At 51.1% G+C, this 18,275-nt stretch overlaps 1 protein-coding gene across 2 annotated transcripts in view; it reads left to right on the top strand.

The window, feature by feature from the left end:
• Ncs1 (neuronal calcium sensor 1) overlaps nucleotides 1–17,244 on the top strand; it is a 51,217-nt gene extending 33,973 nt beyond the window's left edge. The window contains exons 3-8 of one of the 2 annotated variants that reach the window (XM_028757010.1): nucleotides 1,881–2,019; nucleotides 3,244–3,322; nucleotides 5,022–5,110; nucleotides 5,517–5,594; nucleotides 8,352–8,468; nucleotides 14,011–17,244. In XM_028757010.1, coding sequence (XP_028612843.1) covers nucleotides 1,881–2,019; nucleotides 3,244–3,322; nucleotides 5,022–5,110; nucleotides 5,517–5,594; nucleotides 8,352–8,450 — 484 coding nt within the window. In that variant the 3' untranslated portion in view covers nucleotides 8,451–8,468; nucleotides 14,011–17,244. Of the gene's footprint in view, nucleotides 1–1,880; nucleotides 2,020–2,951; nucleotides 3,323–5,021; nucleotides 5,111–5,516; nucleotides 5,595–8,351; nucleotides 8,469–14,010 lie in introns of those variants that run through there. The other variant, XM_028757009.1, reaches the window with a different exon arrangement.
• Nucleotides 17,245–18,275: the final 1,031 nt, after the last annotated feature.

Below are 18,275 nucleotides of genomic sequence, written 5' to 3'. Positions count from 1 at the left end.
GTAGGCAGGGGCGTCTCCTATGGAGTCTGTAGGCAGGGGCGTCTCCTATGGATTCTGTAGGCAGGGGCATCTCCTATGGAGTCTGTAGGCAGAGCATCTCCTATGGAGTCTGTAGGCAGAGGCATCTCCTATGGATTCTGTAGGCAGGGGCGTCTCCTATGGATTCTGTAGGCAGGGGCGTCTCCTATAGATTCTGTAGGCAGGGGCGTCTCCTATGGATTCTGTAGGCAGGGGTGTCTCCTATGGATTCTGGAGTTCTGGCTTTGAGTCTGGCAGTCAGGAGCTAACCTAAAACTCTGCATGAAGCTGGAGATAGCCTCAAGGGAAGATGCTCAGACCCGGTGTCTGGCCTCTCCCAGCCTGACCGACTCTGCTTCATTCTGGTGTGTGGCCTGTAACAGGGTCCACAGGCCTCCTGGGGTTGCCAGGGCAAGTAGGCCCTTTGAGACTTTCCAGAACAGTATGAAGGGACCTCCGTGGATCTGGAGAAATTCTGTGCTGGGTGGATGTGGGGAAACAAGCTGGCAGGCTGAGAATAGCCAACACAGGGCAAGGCATGCAGAGAGCAGAGGCTATGGGTGGCTGTGGACAGCTGAGCTGGCCTCATCTGTAAAATGGGATCATTGTCCTACCTTGCATGGCACTGTGACTAGCTCTGTGGGTGTAGGAGTTACAGTGTCACAAGAGGCTTCTAGCTCCAGACTCCCAGAATCCTCTACTTTGAGGATGGTATTCAAATGGAACCTTCCGGTGGGTAGTGAGGGAACCATAGGCAAGTCAGTGACCCAGATTTCTGAGTATCAGCCTCAATTCACCTTCCCTCCCCATCACAGCACCAGGGTGGGCTGAATGGCCTTATAAGTAACTTCTCTTGCATCCTCAGTTTCCCTGTCTTGGAAATGGACTTTCTCAGTAGCTTGCCCATAAGACAATAAAGATGACAGAGTCCCTGGACTAGATGCTGCTGCTGGTTGAGGCCAGTTGCTCTGGCTCCATTGTGGGGGGAATGATCCTCAGAAGAGAGCATGCCCCACCTGAGGGACAGGGGAGGCCTCAGCTACACAGGCATTGACTTAAAGCCACACGTAAATTTCAGTGTGCTGACGGTCACACTAGGGACTCTTTTACATGGCTTTGTAGCATTGCTCAATATTGGAGAGTGTATTGTGGTGAATTTTAAAATCAGGTCCCCCATCATGCCACCCAAGTCTAGCTAGGTTGGCATAGTGACCATCGTGGTTCATACAGGAACGTTCTGAGAGGTGAAGGTGTTTGCTTAGGTTTGCACAGCTGGCAAGTTAGACTGGGCCTTGGCCTCTCAGTGGCCTCTCAGTGGCCTCGGTCATGGGAGAGTCTCATCCTGGGTACTGGGGCAAGGGTGGACACGTCCAAGTGGAGTAAGTACAAAGGGTCTTCTGAGCCCCATGTGTGGTTCCAGTGGGTGTTTGTTCTGAGCAGGGATGGGGTCGGGGTGACAGTTGCCATTCCGTGTCAGGGTGCTATGCAGCCAGGAGTGAGGAGGCTTCCTGGGATCATTGGTGGGAGTCATTTTAGCTGTTCTGTGAGGAGAGACAGGCAGAGAGGCCAGGAGTTCTATGTGCCATGTCTAGGCAAATCCCTGTGCTGCCTCTTATTTCTTGTGTCCATGTGAGGTTCAGAGGAGTGGGGTGATTTGCCCAGGGTCACACAGCCAGCGAGTGGCAGAGGCATGAGCCCATGCCTGTGACATCTGAGTCCATGTTCCTCAGACCATGGGACGCTGTTACCAATGTCATGGAGTCTGTGTCTTGGACCAGGGAAGGGTTCATGGCTTTCCTGGGTCCCAATGGCAGAGGCTCCTGGTGGGTGATGTTCTGTGCCGCCTGCTCTGCCATCTGCAGGTACAAGGGCTTCATTAAGGACTGCCCCAGCGGGCAGCTGGACGCCGCTGGCTTCCAGAAGATCTACAAGCAGTTCTTCCCATTTGGAGACCCCACCAAGTTCGCCACGTTTGTTTTCAATGTCTTCGACGAGAACAAGGTGAGCTGTGTCTGTCCCGGTCTCAGCCCGTCCCGTGACTGCATCCCAGTTCACCGCACAGCTCCACGCTCAGGACTGGGCACTCGCATGCATGTGGGCACGATGACACGCCGAGGTGTGACACCGGCACACACCAGCACAGATCAAGACTGACAAGTGCTTACGTCTGCACACCCACCCACCCACGTGCTCACCTGTATGCCTGACACACTCAGTGCCCCATGTTCATGTGCATAAATACACGGGCTTGCACGTGCAAATACACAGATTGCTGCATACATGTATAAAGACATAATGCGCGCGCACACATACATATCTGTGAAGTACAGAAGCCTCTAAGAATAAGATCAGCGGCTGTAACTGGTGTTCACAGTGTGACAAACGCTAGGTGTGGGGTTGGGATTAACAGCCGGACAGCCATCTGTGGGTTGGCGTTTCTGTTTTGTTTTTTGAGAAGGAGATCTTATTTAGCCCAGGGTCTTGGTTGGTTTTGTTGCTGTGTAAACATGGTGATGAGAAGCAGCCTGGGAGGAAGGTTTGGGTTGGCTTCCGTGTCTCGGTCACTGGCTGTAAGCAAGGCAGGAGTCCGGAGGCAGGAGACGCAGAGGCTGTGGAGGAGTGTAGCTTACCAGTCTGCTCAGCCTGCTTTCTAGCACAGCTCCGGACCACCTGCCCAGGGGCGGTCCACCCACACCAAGCATTAATTAAGAAAATGCCCACTGGTGGGAGCATTTTCTCAGTTGAGTGAGGTTCCCTCTTTGCAGATGACTCTGCATTGTATCAAGTAGACCAAACAAACAAACAAACAAATAAACAAACACTAGCCAGGCCACCTGGGCTGGCCTTGGATTCTCTGTGTAGCTGATGCTGGCCTTGAACCTGTCTTACCGCCTCTGCCTTCCAAGCGCTGGAATTACAGTCATGGCCACCATTTCCTGTGGTGTGGGTTCTTTCAATACCCCCATTTCACAGATGAAGAAATTGAGGCTTAGAGTTTTGTGCCTGGTTCTTTCACTGAGTACCACTGAGCACAGGTTTTCAGTACTTACTAGTACAGCAGGTATCAGCACCTCAGTCTCTGCTGCATACTATCCCTCTGCCAGCTTTGCCTCCTTCCCTCCCCTCTTGCCCCTCACTCCTTCCCTCCCGCCCTTTGTTCATCAGTCTTCTACTGCCCATCACGAGGTCTGTGCTGACCAAAGCCGTCCCCTTTGTCTCCCTCAGGATGGCAGGATTGAGTTCTCTGAGTTCATCCAGGCACTATCGGTGACCTCAAGGGGGACCCTGGATGAGAAGCTGCGGTGTAAGTCCCCCCTCCCACACCCCACCAGGCTGGAAGGATGCAGCCCCAGCCCTTGCCACGAGGAGGCGTTAGACACCTGCCCTGGTGACACAGATGGTGTCCTGCTCTGGGAAGTCAGGGCAGTCCTGGAGGCCTGGGCAATGGGCCCTGGGCAGGTGGGCCCAATGTGGCCAAGGAAGCAGGCCAGGCCATCTGTGGAGGGCCAGAGCAAGAGGACACCCTGCCCTTCCTTCAGGGACAGAGAAAGGTCCCAGAGGGGGGAATTTGGATTTTGTGAGGCAGAGTTCACAGCCACATCGGTGGGACAGGCTGCAGGGTCTGGGGGGTGTGTGGGAACAAGAGTGACATTCAGGTAGATACAGTACCGAGACAGCAGATCCTGTGGGTGGTGGCTCACAGGATCCAGATCCCTGCTGGACTCAGGTCTTCAGCCATATTGATGTCTCTCATGCACGTATTCAATCAACAAATATTAGGTGAAGGTGCCACCTGTGGCATCGGGTAGGAATTGAGGGTCTACCCAGGGCTAAGATGTCAATCTGTCGCAGTGATGGGGTTCCTAAATTCCCTGATGCTGTGGGCAAAGCGGGGAGGAGGAGGTGCTGGCTGAGAGTTGGTGAGCCAAGAGAGGAGTTGCAGTGGCGGACGAGGGCTCCAGGCCAGGACGACGTGTGAAAGGCTACATCTGGAAGGCTGGGGGAGCTACTTAGTCAGGGACATGCATGACCTGGAGGGTCCTTGGCTGACATGGGAGGAACAGGGGATTTTTTAGAAGAAGAGAGACATTTGGCAGAAGGCCCTGCTTGGTGGGTGTTTTCCCGGTCCACAGTGGCATCTGTGTTGAAACAGGAGGACTTTGCTCACGTGCGCCCTTGCATGGCCTTAGTTCCTCCTTTTGCTCTCTGTGAGGCCTGAAGATGAGAGGCAGGGGAGGCAGAGCCACGGTGTCTGGGATCGAGGGGGTTCTACTGCTATGGTGGCCTCATGACCCAGGTTAAGGACCTGGCTGTCTCCTCCAGTGACTCCCACCCTCGGGACTACCCGTCCTCTCACAGGCCATTCTAGCCACGACCTCAGCCCTTATAGACCAATGCCTGCATATTTAAAAAAAATTATTATTGTTATCATTTTTGTCGTTCTGGAGACAGGACTCAGGACCTTGCCCATGTTAGGCAAGTGCTCTGCCATTGAGCTACAGCCTCAACCCTTGGGTTTTTTTTTTTTCCAAGTTCTCACTATGTAGCCCAGGCTTATCTAGAATGTTCTATGTGGCTCAGGATGTTCTTGAACCACCATTTTCCTGACTCCACCTCCTTATGCTCAGATTAGAGACATGAGCCTCTGCATAAGATTCCTAAATTTGTGTGTATTTTATCTTTTGTTTTTTAAGACAGGGTTTCTCTGTGTAGCCCTGGCTATCCTAGAACTCGTTCTGTAGACCAGGCTGGCCGGCTACAGATCTGCCTGCTTCTGCCTCCTGAGTGCTAGGATTAAAGGCGTGCACCATCATGCCAAAGCTTGTTCATCTTTGACTCTGGTCACACTGGTGTATGAGTGTGCCCTCCTATCAGTATATATTGGCCTGATGTTTGGTGGGAAGGTCTGACCTCAGGCTTTGTATTGAGTCACAGGGAGGGGGAGGGAAGGCACTGCTATTGTCCTGGGCCAGGGTGACCTCCACCTGGCTGCTTGATCACAGGGGCCTTCAAGCTTTATGACTTGGATAACGATGGCTACATCACCAGAAACGAGATGCTGGACATAGTGGATGCCATTTACCAGATGGTGGTGAGTCTCAGGGGGGTGGCCGGGAGGCCATGCAAGGGTGAGTCCCGGGAGGGAAGGGGTAGTGGGAAGGCCACTGATGACCTTCAGGGCCCAGGGGAAACCAGAGTCACTCCCCTGTCTCAGGACAATCCAGGACAACCAAACACTGCTGTTGAGTAGCCATGGGCATCCCCACCGGCTGGTCAGGCAGGGACTAGGTAGGGAGCAGAGCCAGATGCCTGAGATATCCCTTTGAGACATTGTAGGACTTGAGATGGGGGGATAATCCTCATTGCCAGCCTAGGGTATTGAGGCAAGGGTTTAGTTATGAGTTCAAAGGTCAAAGTGCTGGTCTAGTGGCCTGGTGACTGGGCAAGGGCTTAGCTTAGCCACGGGCCTTGTGCTTGGGCCTTGTTCCCCTTGGCAGGGGAACACCGTGGAGCTCCCAGAAGAAGAGAACACACCAGAGAAGAGAGTGGACCGGATCTTCGCCATGATGGATAAGGTAAGGTGGCCCATAAGAGACCCTGGACCTGGCCAGGCTTTGCTACTGATCCTTGGAGCTGGCTCAGGCCAGTCAACCTGGCTCGCAGCCAGTAGCCATTCAGGGTTTTTGCTGAGTTTCCCAGGAAGCTTCCAGGAAGTTTTTGTTATTAGGCAGGGCCCGTGGCCTCCATTTTTCTTTTTTTCTTATCCTGGACTGTTTTGACGTTCTACAGAACCCTGACTTCTCACAAGAATGGCCCTAAGTGTGTAAAAATGAACCTTACAGGGGCCAGGAAACAGGTTATTATTTGTGTGTGTGTGTGTATGTGTGTATTCTGAGGCGTGGTTTAAAGGGAATCTGTGTTATAGTTTTGGGGTGTGGCTCAGTGGAAGAGGCCTACTGTGTGCAAAGCCTTGGGTTTCATCCCCAGCACTGCACAAACATGGTGGGCACACCCACCTGCCTAAGTTGACGCTTTGATCCAGGCAGCAGCTATGGGACGAGATCCTGGGTGCAGCACTGGTTCTGAAGTCATCTGAGGTTCTGGGGACTGTCTGACCCCCTCATCTGTGTTCACAGATCTGCTGCGTTTTAGCCACAGACCCTGGCTTGAGAAACCTCTTTCTCTTGTGTGTATGTGTCTCTGTCATATGCACATGTGTACTCCTGTGTATGCGTGGGTGTGGGTGTGTGCATGTGCATGTCTGTCTGTCTGTCTGTCTGTCTGTCTGTCTGTAGGCCAGAGAATGACAGCAAGCATCTTCTATTGCTCCTTTTGGACAGTCTCTCACTGAACCTGTTGCTCAGTGCTTCAGCGAGACTGGCTGTCCAGTGAACCTCGGCGATCTTCCCGTCTCAGCCCTGGCTGGCATTCAGGCACGTGCCACCATGCCTGGCTCTTGAGTGGATGCAGGGAGTCAAACTCATCAACTCTTCATGCACTCTACAGACCAGGCCGCCTCCCCAGAGCCCCTTTCTCTTTTCTGCAGAACTCTGTGGTTCCTTTGACTCTGTGAGGGCCTTCCCCTGTTTTTCTGGTGTTGTCGAGGGTCATACCCTGGTATGACAAGGGTATGACCGTACAAGGCCCTGGCCTTGTGCACATACAAACCCGTGCCCTGCTTGAGCTGTACCCCAACCAAACTACAACCACTTTGATTTACATGGAAATTTGAAGCCATGGGGTAAAAGAACAGCGTCTCCAGTCTCCATGAGAATACAGCTCACCGGGCTTCCGACCACTGCTGCGTGGTACCAGGCTGCCCCAAGCTCCAGCTCTCAGTTAGGAAAGGAGGGTAACACGTGGGAGGAGCACACTGGGCTCCTGCTGTCCTCAGAAACTTTCAGAGAGTGCAGAAGGTAGCAGCAGCCCTCTTGTAGCAGGACCCAGACTGATTTTACTAAGGCCATCAACCTGTGGTTCTGGTTTTGAAAAAGTCATAGGCCTTGGATTTACAGGGGTGTGGTTATGAGGTCCCTCAGTAGTGACTCTAAGCCAGTTCCCTTGTCAGACCACAGGGGATAGATGCAGCTCCTTCCTCCTTTGTAGAGTGCCCCGGAGACTTGAGGTCTTAGGGGATCAGGAAGTGTCACACATATAGGCTCTTAGCCATCACAAGACTGGCCTTGCCAGGGTGGGGCTACCTGTGTTCCCTTCCCTGGTGCTGGACACGTATGAATGGTGCCTGAGACCCAAGTTATTTTTTTTTTTAAGATTTATTTTTATTTTATGAATGTGAGTACACTGTCACTGTTTGCAGACCCACTAGAAGAAGGCATCAGATCCCATTACAGATGGTTGTGAGCCAGCATGTGGTTGCTGGGAATTGAACTCAGGACCTCTGGAAGAGCAGCCAGTGCTCTTAACCACTGAGCCATCTCTCCATCTGAGGCCCAAGTTCTAATTAGGCTCCCTCTTAGGATTCCTGGGACTTAATGTGACCTGGCTTTCAAAAGAGACCCCAGGGAAACACGTGGAACATGAAGCCTAAGGACTGGCCACTGTATGTGACCTGGTGTGCATGTGTGCATGCTTACACACTCATGCACATGTATGAGTATGCCAGGAGTCAGCCTTGGGTACCCTTAGCTCACCCACTGGGGTCTCTCACTGGGACTTGGGACTCACTGATTTGGCTAGGCTGCCCAGCCAGTGAGCCCCAAGGTTTATCCCCTGAGGATACAGTTCTGTGCCACTGCTCCTGGCATTTTGACATGGTTGCTGGGACTCAAACTCAGGTCTTCACATTTGTTTGGCAAACCTCTGCCCCTGGTATTGGATTCTTTTGTAAACCTAGGAATTGAGATAAGCTCTCAACAAGCGTTCTGCCACTGAGCTACGCCTCCAACCCCCACCCTCCACACCAACTCTTCCTGTATGTCCCAGGCTCTGTAAACTGTCCACTTTGGCCTTGAACTCACCATGTATCCCAAGGCTTTGAAGTCATGATTCTCTTGCTTCAGCCTTCTATGTAGCTGAGAACATAGGCCTGTGGCACTGAGCCCAGCTACAAGCAGGAAATGAGCCGGTACCATTTGGCGATGGAAAGCCTGCAATCACAGGTGTCTCTAAGTTGACACGCATGCTATTCCTTCCTCAGACCTGTCACTGTGTCTCTCCCTGGTCCCCAGATGGGGACTGAGAGACGTGTCAGGTATCTGATGCTGTCTGCTTGACTCATCTGAAGACTCAGGAAGTTCTGTTGAGACCAGCCGTGGGCAGACTGTCCCAGAAGGCGATGGCCACCTTCAGCCACCTACCTCTCTTGTTCACAGAACGCTGACGGCAAGCTGACTCTTCAGGAGTTCCAGGAGGGCTCCAAGGCCGACCCTTCCATCGTGCAGGCGCTGTCCCTCTACGATGGGCTGGTATAGTCCAGGCCCAGAGCTGTGGTGAGTTTGAGGGATTCTGAGGCAGGGCTGGGGGTGACCACCCACCCACAGGTCAGGCAGCGTATTCCCTGTGTCACCACCCACCCATAGGACAGGCAGCGTATTCCCTGTGTCACCACCCATCCACAGGACAGGCTGTGGGTGACCACCCACCCACAGGACAGGCAGTGTATTCCCTGTGTCACCACCCACCCACAGGACAGGCTGGGAGTGACCACCTACCCACAGGACAGGCAGCGTATTCCCTGTGTCACCGCCCACCCACAGGACAGGCAGCGTATTCCCTGTGTCACCACACACCCACAGGACAGGCTGGGGGTGACCACCCACCCACAGGACAGGCTGGGGGTGACCACCCACCCACAGGGCAGGCAGCGTATTCCCTTGTCTTCAGAGTTCCTGAGGATCTTCAAGTCAGGCACAACTCTGTGGTGTTTTAACATTTTCATAAGCCCAAATCCAGCCTCTGGTTAGCTTGAAAATAAGTTTTTCTGGGTTGAAGACAGATCAAAGACTAGGCAGTAGGGGCCAGAGGGCTGAGGGACAGGATGTTCTTCTGTTCTTCTCCAGTTCAAATCTCCACTTTGAAGTTTCCATTAACATTACTTAAAATGTGTGTGAGTGTGTGCACGCGCGCGTGTGTGTATGTATGTGTGTGTTGCTATATGTACCTTCAGGGACCAGAAGTGGGCATCAGATCTCCCGGAGCTAGGGCTAGGGGCCAGTGTGAGCCACTGGTGCGAGTACCTGGAACTGAAACTGGGTCGTCCAGAAGAGCAGCCAGCACTCTGAGCCCCTGAGCCATCTCTCCAGCCCCTCTATCAATGTTACTCAGCACAGAAACACTTTCATATCGACAAGACATTGAAACTGATGCTTACAAAGAGAACTTCATTAAAAATAAATGTGACAAATTAAAAGTTTACTTCCTAAACTTGCCCATCTGACCTAGACATAGTCACAGTGGCCAGAATTATTATTTACTTCTATTTATTTAATTTTTTGGTTTTTAAAGACAGGGTTTCTCTGTGTAGCTCTGGCTGTCCTGGTACTCATGTAGACCAGGCTGGCCTTGAACTCAGAGATCTGCCTGCCTCTGCCTCCTGAGTGCTGGGATTAAAGGTGTGATCCACCACTGCCCGGCTCATTTTTTTTTTTTAAATTACACTTATTTGTTTACTGTGTGTCTGCTCGTGCCATGAGCACGGAGGGCAGAGGACAGCCTGCTGTGCGTTCCCTGCTGCCTTCCCTGATCCGAGAGGATGAGCCCCACACTGCTGGGGACTTGAGTCTGACTACTATTTGCTGACTTGATAACCAGATTTTAGCAGCTACATTTGTTTGTTTCTCTCTATCACTTTCCAAAATGAGTTGGTTTGTGTACATGCCCTCATGTTTATGTGTGGCCATAGGCTGGCATCCGGTGTCTCCCTCTGAGATCCACACTCCTCACTGAGCCTGGACCTCATCAGTTAGGCTAGGCTGGCTGGCTAGCAAGCCCTGGGCATCTGCTTGTCTGCAGTTGCTCAGTGTCCACGTGCTGCCACGCTCTCTCACGTGGGTGCTGGGTATCAGGCCCAGATGGATCCCCACGCTGGCTTGACAGGAACTTTGCCAAATGAGCCGTCTCTCAAGCCTGAATTAACTGTTTTCCTGACATCCTTCAAAGGTAACGGATGACTTTTTAAAAATCCATCATTATGAAATAGATTTAAATGTATTGATGGGCTCTAGATTTACAGCTTTCTAGCAGCAGATGCAACGCTGTGTCCATCGTCTTTCAGGAATCACATTTCAGTCAGAGCTTCCTGGTGGGTGTGTAGTCTCACACCTGCAAACTCAGCATTCAAGAGGCTGAGGGATGAGGATTAGCCTCCTTCCAATTTAAGGCCAACCTAGGCTACTTAGAAGTTTCAGGCTAGCCTGGGCTACATGAGAGTTTCAGTCCAGCCTTGGCAACAGTATAAGATCATATTTCAAAGCAACAACAAGCTTAAAGATGAATAGTATTGGGGGTGTAGCAAGAGTAACTGCACATCAGAAAGGTTTGCAGATCACAGAGGCTGACAGGAAGGGGAGCTAAAACTACATCAGCCCTGCCCCATCCACTTCCTCCCTTTACTCCTGACCACTGTGTCCTGCCTGATTTCCCACTGTCTTAAGGGTTACTATTCCTGCAACAAAACACCATGACCAACCTGGGGAGGAAAGGGTTTACTTGCCTTACACTTCCACTGTTCATTGAAAGAAGTCAGAACAGGAACTCAAGCAGGGCAGGCACCTGGAGGCAGGAGCTGATGCAGAGGCCATGGAGGGGTGCTGCTTACTGGCTTGCTCCTCATGGCTTGCTCAGCCTGCTTTCTTATGGAACCCAGGGCCACCAGCCCAGGGGTGGTACGAGCCACCATGATACTATGAATTACTAGTTACAGAAGCGCTCCACAGGCTTGCTTCAGCCTGATCTTACAGAGGCATTTCTCAGGTGCTGCTGCCCCCTCCTTTCTGACCACTCTAGCTTGTGTCAAGTTGACATGAAACTAGCCTAAGTCAGTGCCGTCTCTGTGGGGACTTCCTACTTCCTTCTAGCAACACCTAAATGCCTCCTTTCTCTGGTTCGCATACCTACGAGAAAGCGTACCACTGTCTGACCCTCACAGGTCAGGAGGCCCGCTGCGCTAGAGCAGGGTTCTGCAGCGTCCTCCCTTATGTTTCATCAGGAGTCTCCAGGACACCCCTTATTCCACATTTGCATCGCTGAAAGGCTCATTGGTTCCAGGGAAGGTTCTGTGCTTTTTATAAGAGAGTCTGGGAGGGAAACAGTACAGAAGGAACCAGGCCTGGTGGTGTAGGCCTGTTGTCTCCTTGTTGTGCCCCTGCCGTCTCATCTTCCACATCATCCCCATCACCACCATCATCCCTGTCATCCCCATCACCACCATCATCTCCATCAACACCATCATCCCCGTCATCCCCATCATCCCCGTCATCCCCATCATCCCCGTCATCCCCATCAACACCATCATCCCCATTATCCCCATCATCCCCATCACCACCATCATCCCCATTATCCTCATCATCCCCATCACCACCATCATCTCCATCAACACCATCATCCCCGTCATCCCCATCATCCCCATCATCCCCGTCATCCCCATCAACACCATCATCCCCGTCATCCCTACCATCCCCATCACCACCATCATCCCCATCATCCCCATCATCCCCATCATCCCCATCATCCTCATCATCCCCATCACCACCATCATCTCCATCAACACCATCATCCCCGTCATCCCTGCCATCCCTACCGTCCCCGTCATCCCCGTCATCCCCGTCATCCCCATCATCCCTATCATCCCCATCACCACCATCATCCCCATCATCCCTATCATCCCCATCACCACCATCATCCTCGTCATCCCCATCATCCCCGTCATCCCCATCATCCCCATCACCACCATCATCCCTGTCATCCTAGATGAGGCAGGAATCTCGAGTTCAAGACCTGCCTGGACAATTGAATAACAAATTTGGTCTTAACATAAAAAATACAGAGGTGGTGATGTACTGGTATGGGAATACTTACCAGGATGCAAGAGGCTCTGGTTTTAATCCTCAGAGTGTGCATGTACAGGTGTGTACACACGCACACACACGTACACACATGCACACAAATGTACACACACGTGTTCACACACACGCATAGGCACGCACACACACACACACACATGCGCTCGTGCACGCACACACTCGCACAGACACACTGAACACTTCACTGTCATTTAGTGTGTTCGCAGTGTTATGTGCCTGCCACCTCTTCCTGATTCTAACAGATTGTCTCTGAAGTCAGGCTCCACCCAGCTTCTCCCTGCCAGCCATTCTGCTCTCTGTCTGTGGATTTAACTATTTTGAAGTGGTCTTTTGAGACTGGATTCTTTTTAGTATGTTTCCCAGGTCTATCCTGTCATAGCCTGGGTCATAATTTAATTCCAGAATGTTTATTTATTTGTTTGAGACAAGAGTCTTAGGTACTCTTCTGCCAAGCCGCATCCTCTGCCCTGTGTATGTATCTTTTTGCAGTTGACACAAACAACAAACAAACAAACAAACAAACAAAACACAGCCCTCAGCTTAAGGGAGAAAAGAAATAATCTATTCTATAACCAAAAATGTGAGACAGCGAGGCCCGGGAACGTGGGGTTAGATTACCCCAGATTCTTCGAAGAACCAGTTCCATCAAGTTTCATAAGTAGCCTTATAAAATATTCGGAGCCATAAATCAAAGCCATTTTAAAACACACTGGTGGGTATGTCACTGATACAGGCAGATAGGCCTCAGACTCTGTTCCCCACCATTTTACGTCCCCACTGTCGAGGTGTAAGGACTCCGATTTCCCCATGCTCCTGTTGACCCTCGTGTTCTCCTTCAAATGTGTAACGGCTGAAGAGGTGCTGCATCCACATCCTGCTTCTGATCGGGTCCTTTGTGACTTGTCCCATCAGTGGTTTTAATGGCTGTAAATATTTTATCCGCCCAGTTCCCTGATATTGGACACTCAGGTCGGTCCTTCACTATTAAGGAGTATGCCATGGTGAGCATCCTATTTATTTCCCAGGGTTAGATACGAAGAATCTTGTAGTGAGTCAATGCCATACACTTTTCAGGATTTCCAGCCCAGAATGCCGACGCGCCCTCTAGCGCCCTCTAGCGCCCTCTAGCGCCCTCTAGCGCCCTTTAGTTTCTCACACTTTCTTGGCTTCTGACCCATCTCTTCACTGAGAAACTGACACAACTCTTGGTTTGTAAGTATATGAAATAAACATTAAATCAAACATTTACAGCCAATAAATTGTAAAGATTTTATTTTAAAAGTAGTTTTTGTTATGCATATGATTTTATTTTTATTTTTTTCTGTAATTAAACTGTGATGTTTCTGTAAGAGCAGAAAAACGTATAGATGCAGTAAGAGAAACACACAGAAAACGTATAGATGCAGTAAGAGAAACACACAGAAAACGTATAGATGCAGTAAGAGAAACACACAGAAAACGTATAGATGCAGTAAGAGAAACACAGAAAACGTATAGATGCAGTAACAGAAACACACAGAAAATGTATAGATGCAGTAACAGAAACACACAGAAAACGTATAGATGCAGTAACAGAAACAAAACCACTATCATTCATAACATACGTGTCTCAAACCTGAAGCCTTTTCAGGCAGCGTTGGCGTGTGGTGTGACATCATGGGAAGGGCTTGGGTCTTGTGCTCTAAGTCAAGGTGGTTGTCAGGTCAGGAGATACCACATGGATGAGAGTCACTAAAGCACCTCAGACTCATGTCATCACTGATTTTTGAGTAAATTTTTGGTTGTGGCACATTCAGAGATCTTCCACTGATAGACCATTATAGTCTCTCGTTACTATCATATTCGCTTTTCCAAACCCAAATGAGCTTGCAGCTTGAAGTCGGGAAGCTGGGCCCTAAGGGACCCTCAGTCACCATAGCTCTTAACACACCCTGTCTCCTCTGTCTTGCAGATGTGTGAGAACCACTAGCCTCTTCCTGTGCCATGAGGCCACCGCAGCCTGACTCCGCCCCTGTGCCCACCCAGGCTTCCTCAGCTCCACAAAGCCCCGCCCTCGAGCCAGGCCCTGGTTCCCTTTCCCCCTGCCCTGCATCCACCTGCCGCCTGAAGCCACTGGTTCCAATCGTCAACAACCTCCGCTTGTCCAAAACAGCGACAAACTGAAACGGAAAGGCTCCAGCCCTCTGCAAAACTGAGCGCCTGGCTGTCTCCCTCAGCAGCCGCCCCGTTCTTCCTGCTGTCCGGCCTGTGTGCTTTCTTTTTTTTATTTCAAACGGACATTGTAAAAGAAAACAAACTACCTTCTGTTCTAAAAGATACTGACCACTGGGAGAAGGCTTCTGAGTCTCAGAGACCTGAGTCTCTGCCTGGTCCCCTGCAGTGGTGGCCAGGGGCAGTGAAGCCACTGGCAGACAAGGATGTTAGTGAAAGTGGCTCCTGTGATATCAGTATTGTGCATTTTGTGGGGAAACTGAGCGGTTTTTTTATACTCATATATAATCGATACCTTTTATTTATTGGTTGTTAACTATTGCTGCTACCTTGTGTGTCTGAAACTCCCAGACGCTGGGCCTCCGTTTACATGTGCACACCCTCACCCACCTGCCCACCTCACTTGGGAGGATGGTGGCCTGCAGCGGCCAAGAAGCCAAAAATCTTTTTCTCTTTTTTTTTCATATACTATGCTCCATTTTTGGAGAGGGGAAGGTGGGCATTCCTAAATGGCTAACGTATTGTTCCCCAGCTTCTGCCCTGGAAACCCCACTGCTCCATTCTGCTCTCCTTGGAACCGTAACACTTTTTTCAAGAACAAACTTGAGGGTTTTTTGTTTGTTTGTTTTGTTTTTAATTTTGCTACTTTTGCTTTGATGGTCACAACAGAGAGAAAATGGAGCCTTGTTCTGGGTGTGAGGACTGGGGAAGGTTTGGGGCACGCAGTAGAGAGAGTACAAAGTGGGCTTCTCTGCACACTGCTGGCCTCTGACTCCTTGATGCTAGGGGGCTGGGTGTAGCATATGAATTCCCCTGCTCTCCTGCTCGCCTGCCTCTCTCTGCCTTTTGCAGCAGGCTTCTTCCCTATTCAGGAGTCTGAGAAAGAAAGGGTAGGAGGACAGGACGACCAGGCCATGCTGCTGAGGAGGCCATGCCAGAGAATATGGCTCCATATTTGTCACCAGGAGCAGCAGGCAACCATGGACTAGAAGCAAGGAACCCAAGGCTGGGCTTCTTTGGGACTTTATAGTTTTTCCCTTCTTGGTCAGCAAGGCTGTGAGGCCTGGTGGCTGGTCTTGTGGAAATTGTATGATTCTCAGCCCAGAGCTAGGGTTCCTGTGTTTGTGACGCTGTTCTATGGCTATGTTTTCTAGACTCTGGAGAGCACAGGATCGTATAAATGACAGTACAACCCCCGTATAGTCTCTGGGCACAGCCTCGGCTGCTGGCGTGTATGGTCTGGCCTAAAGGCTGACTGTGTCTGATGACACTCCCTTTAGCCCCTCTTTAGGATTCTTTCCAGCTCCTTTGAGCTCATCCTCACCCTGGGGAGATTTCCCTGGGGAGGCTCTCAGCTGCAAAGGCAGACCTGAGCCCACAGTTCTTGCTTCTAGTTTGTGTAGCCTTACTGCCTACCATTGAGAGGGGGGAGGTTGCCCCCGGGTTTTTCTTCTGCTCTGATTCTCCTGTAATCTACACCATACTTCTGGGAGGCCGAAATCTTCCTTGCTAATGTTCTGTGGGTAAGCAGCTGGAGGGTTGATGTCCCCCACCAAGAGGTGACTTTGCCTTGCCTGACCATCCCTGTGGGTGGGAATGCTTAGCCAGTCCGTGTACGCACTCTCTTCATGGGTAGACAGACCCTTTGCTCATTGCCAGCCCACCAGATCTCACAGGGCTCCAGTTACACAGGCAGTTTTCTTTGAGGCCTCTTTGGGTTATCTTCCTGATTGGTCCCTGACAGAGTCTCTAGGACAGAGAGTAGATGTGGTGACATAGGTTGAGAGGATGAGAGTGGACCTCTCTCTGATCTCTGGGGCCTCGGTTGTCCTCTCTGTCAGTGACATGTTTGGTGACATCAAGACCCAATGGATTCCTAGCTGAGGACTGTCAAGGGTTAAGCATGGGGCCCTCAGCTAAGGTGTTCACTGAGGTCTATGGATCCAGGCTTCCTCTCAGCATCTCAGCTTTTTGGTTTGTAGCCTCCAGTGTGACATTTTGGTCTTCACAGTTTATGTCCTTGGGCCCAAGCCTTGGACATTGAGACAGCCCTGGGCTGCCTTTTCTTGGCAGTGTGTCGAACACTATTTTTTGTTCAAGGATGCGTGCTGACTAACGCCTGTCTCTCTTTCACCAGCAGTTAGCTGAGGCACACAGCATGCCCAGAATCTGAGGCCAAGCCTCTTCGGCGCAGCCCGAGGGCCTCTCAAGTTCATTTCCACAGAGGCCCCACCTCATCTGATGCTGCTTTCTTTAGGGGTGTGGTCCAGCCGATGAGGCCAGGCCTGGTCCCTCGGCAGACCCTCCTTTCTAGGGCCAGGAATGCTGTGACCCCCTCTTCCCAGCATCGGCTGCCCACTTTGTGTGGATGGTGACTTAGGAGTGTATCACGACTTTTCAGTATCTAGCCAGGTTTAAAGTAACAGGCAAATGTATGCAGCATTGACATCTCTTTCTTTAAATGCTCTACAGTTTGATAGTTGATTTCCTAGGAAGGTGCGTTTGCACTTTGGGGGACATTGTCTCTTCTAGGGGATGATGGAGTGTGTGGTGCCTGGGATTTCTGGCATCTCTCCTGAGAAAGCCCCCACTGCTGACCAAGCAGAAAACCTCCAAGATTCTTCCCAGTGTTTCTGCATTTACATGATCCAAGGATGGATGGGGATGCCCCCTGGTGGTGATGAGCCACAGAGGCACCTGGGGATGCAGTGGTCCAGCCAGTGGTGAGGCTAGTGTGGGAAGGCCGAAGTGGGGGCTGTGGTTTCAGAGGTCCTGGGCCCCCAGCCCCATATATCTGGCAGCATGTCTCCCACCTACCCCTCTGCTAGGTCATCTGGGACTGGCAAGGTAGTTGGCATAAGGGCACGGTGGGAAGCTTTGCCCTCCCAACTTTAATTTTTTTTAAAAAAAAAATATCTGCAGAATAAATCCAATGGTTAATTTTTGAATGAATAAAAGGCTTTTGTTGAATAAACAGTTGGTCCCATCTTCTGTCTTGGCTTTAGGTTCAGGTTTTGTCTGCTTCCTAGGGTGGGGGGCCCACCCAGCACCCTTCACCTCTGCATTCCTGGACCAAGTCTTCAGATTCCTTCAAGACTTTGGAAGTGTCATGTTACTCATTGGATCTGTTTCTCCATGCCTCAGAAGGAGGGCAGCCATCTTACAGGGGTGACAGGCCAGCACTATTCGAGTTGGTGCCCCTAGTAGATTCTGTAGCTGCTGATGGATTTTTAGGCAACTTAAAAACCAAATCCAGGAAAGGTGATGTTCTGGCTGTGGTTGTTTGCATCCTTCCCTGCTTGCATTCCCAGCACCCTCGGAGTCTCTTTTTGGGGTGCTGTCCTGTCTGTGTCTTGGGGGGACATAGGGAGGCCCTCACCTGGTGATGCAGGCCAAGGGTGATAGGCTTTGTCGCATGTCCAGGTCTCCTCCCTGCTCCCGATGTATGTTGTCTGTGTCTGGCCAATTAAACATGCTTCCTGGACCTCCCTGCATCCCTGTGTGGGCCTGGTGCTTTGTCTGTTTCTGTGTTTCTGTCTGCTTTAGATTTCTTTCTCTCAGGACAGTCTGGCTCTTGCTTTGGGTGTGGTCTGCTCAGGGTACCCAAGAGAAGACCCATGCAAGGCATCAACTCAATCCACTGGGTTAAGAGTGCTGTGGTGATAGGGTTGGAGAGATGGCTCAGTGATTAAGAGCATGGACTGCTCTTCCAGAGGTCCTGAGTTCAATTCCCCGCAACCACGTGGTGGCTCACAACCATCTGTAGTGGGATCTGATGGCCTCTTCTGGTGTGTCTGAAGACAAGGACAGTATGCTCCTATACATAAATAAGTAAATTTAAAGAACAAAATTACACGGTGACCAGGGAGCAGGTAAGCAGCCCCAGTAGTTCACGCTGCAGCGTCCTCTCCTGCATGTCCCCTCTGTTGGGGTAGCCTGGGGGCCACACTGCTTTATAAGTGTGAGCACATCCATCCGGCTGAGGCCTGTTGATCTCAAAATCAG

This window comes from Grammomys surdaster, unplaced genomic scaffold, assembly GCF_004785775.1.
Source record: "Grammomys surdaster isolate TR1022 unplaced genomic scaffold, NIH_TR_1.0 126133, whole genome shotgun sequence".
NCBI classification, from domain to species: Eukaryota; Metazoa; Chordata; class Mammalia; order Rodentia; family Muridae; genus Grammomys; species Grammomys surdaster.
The sequence above is the reverse complement of the archived record's forward strand: the minus strand, read 5'-3'. Positions and strand labels throughout refer to the sequence as shown.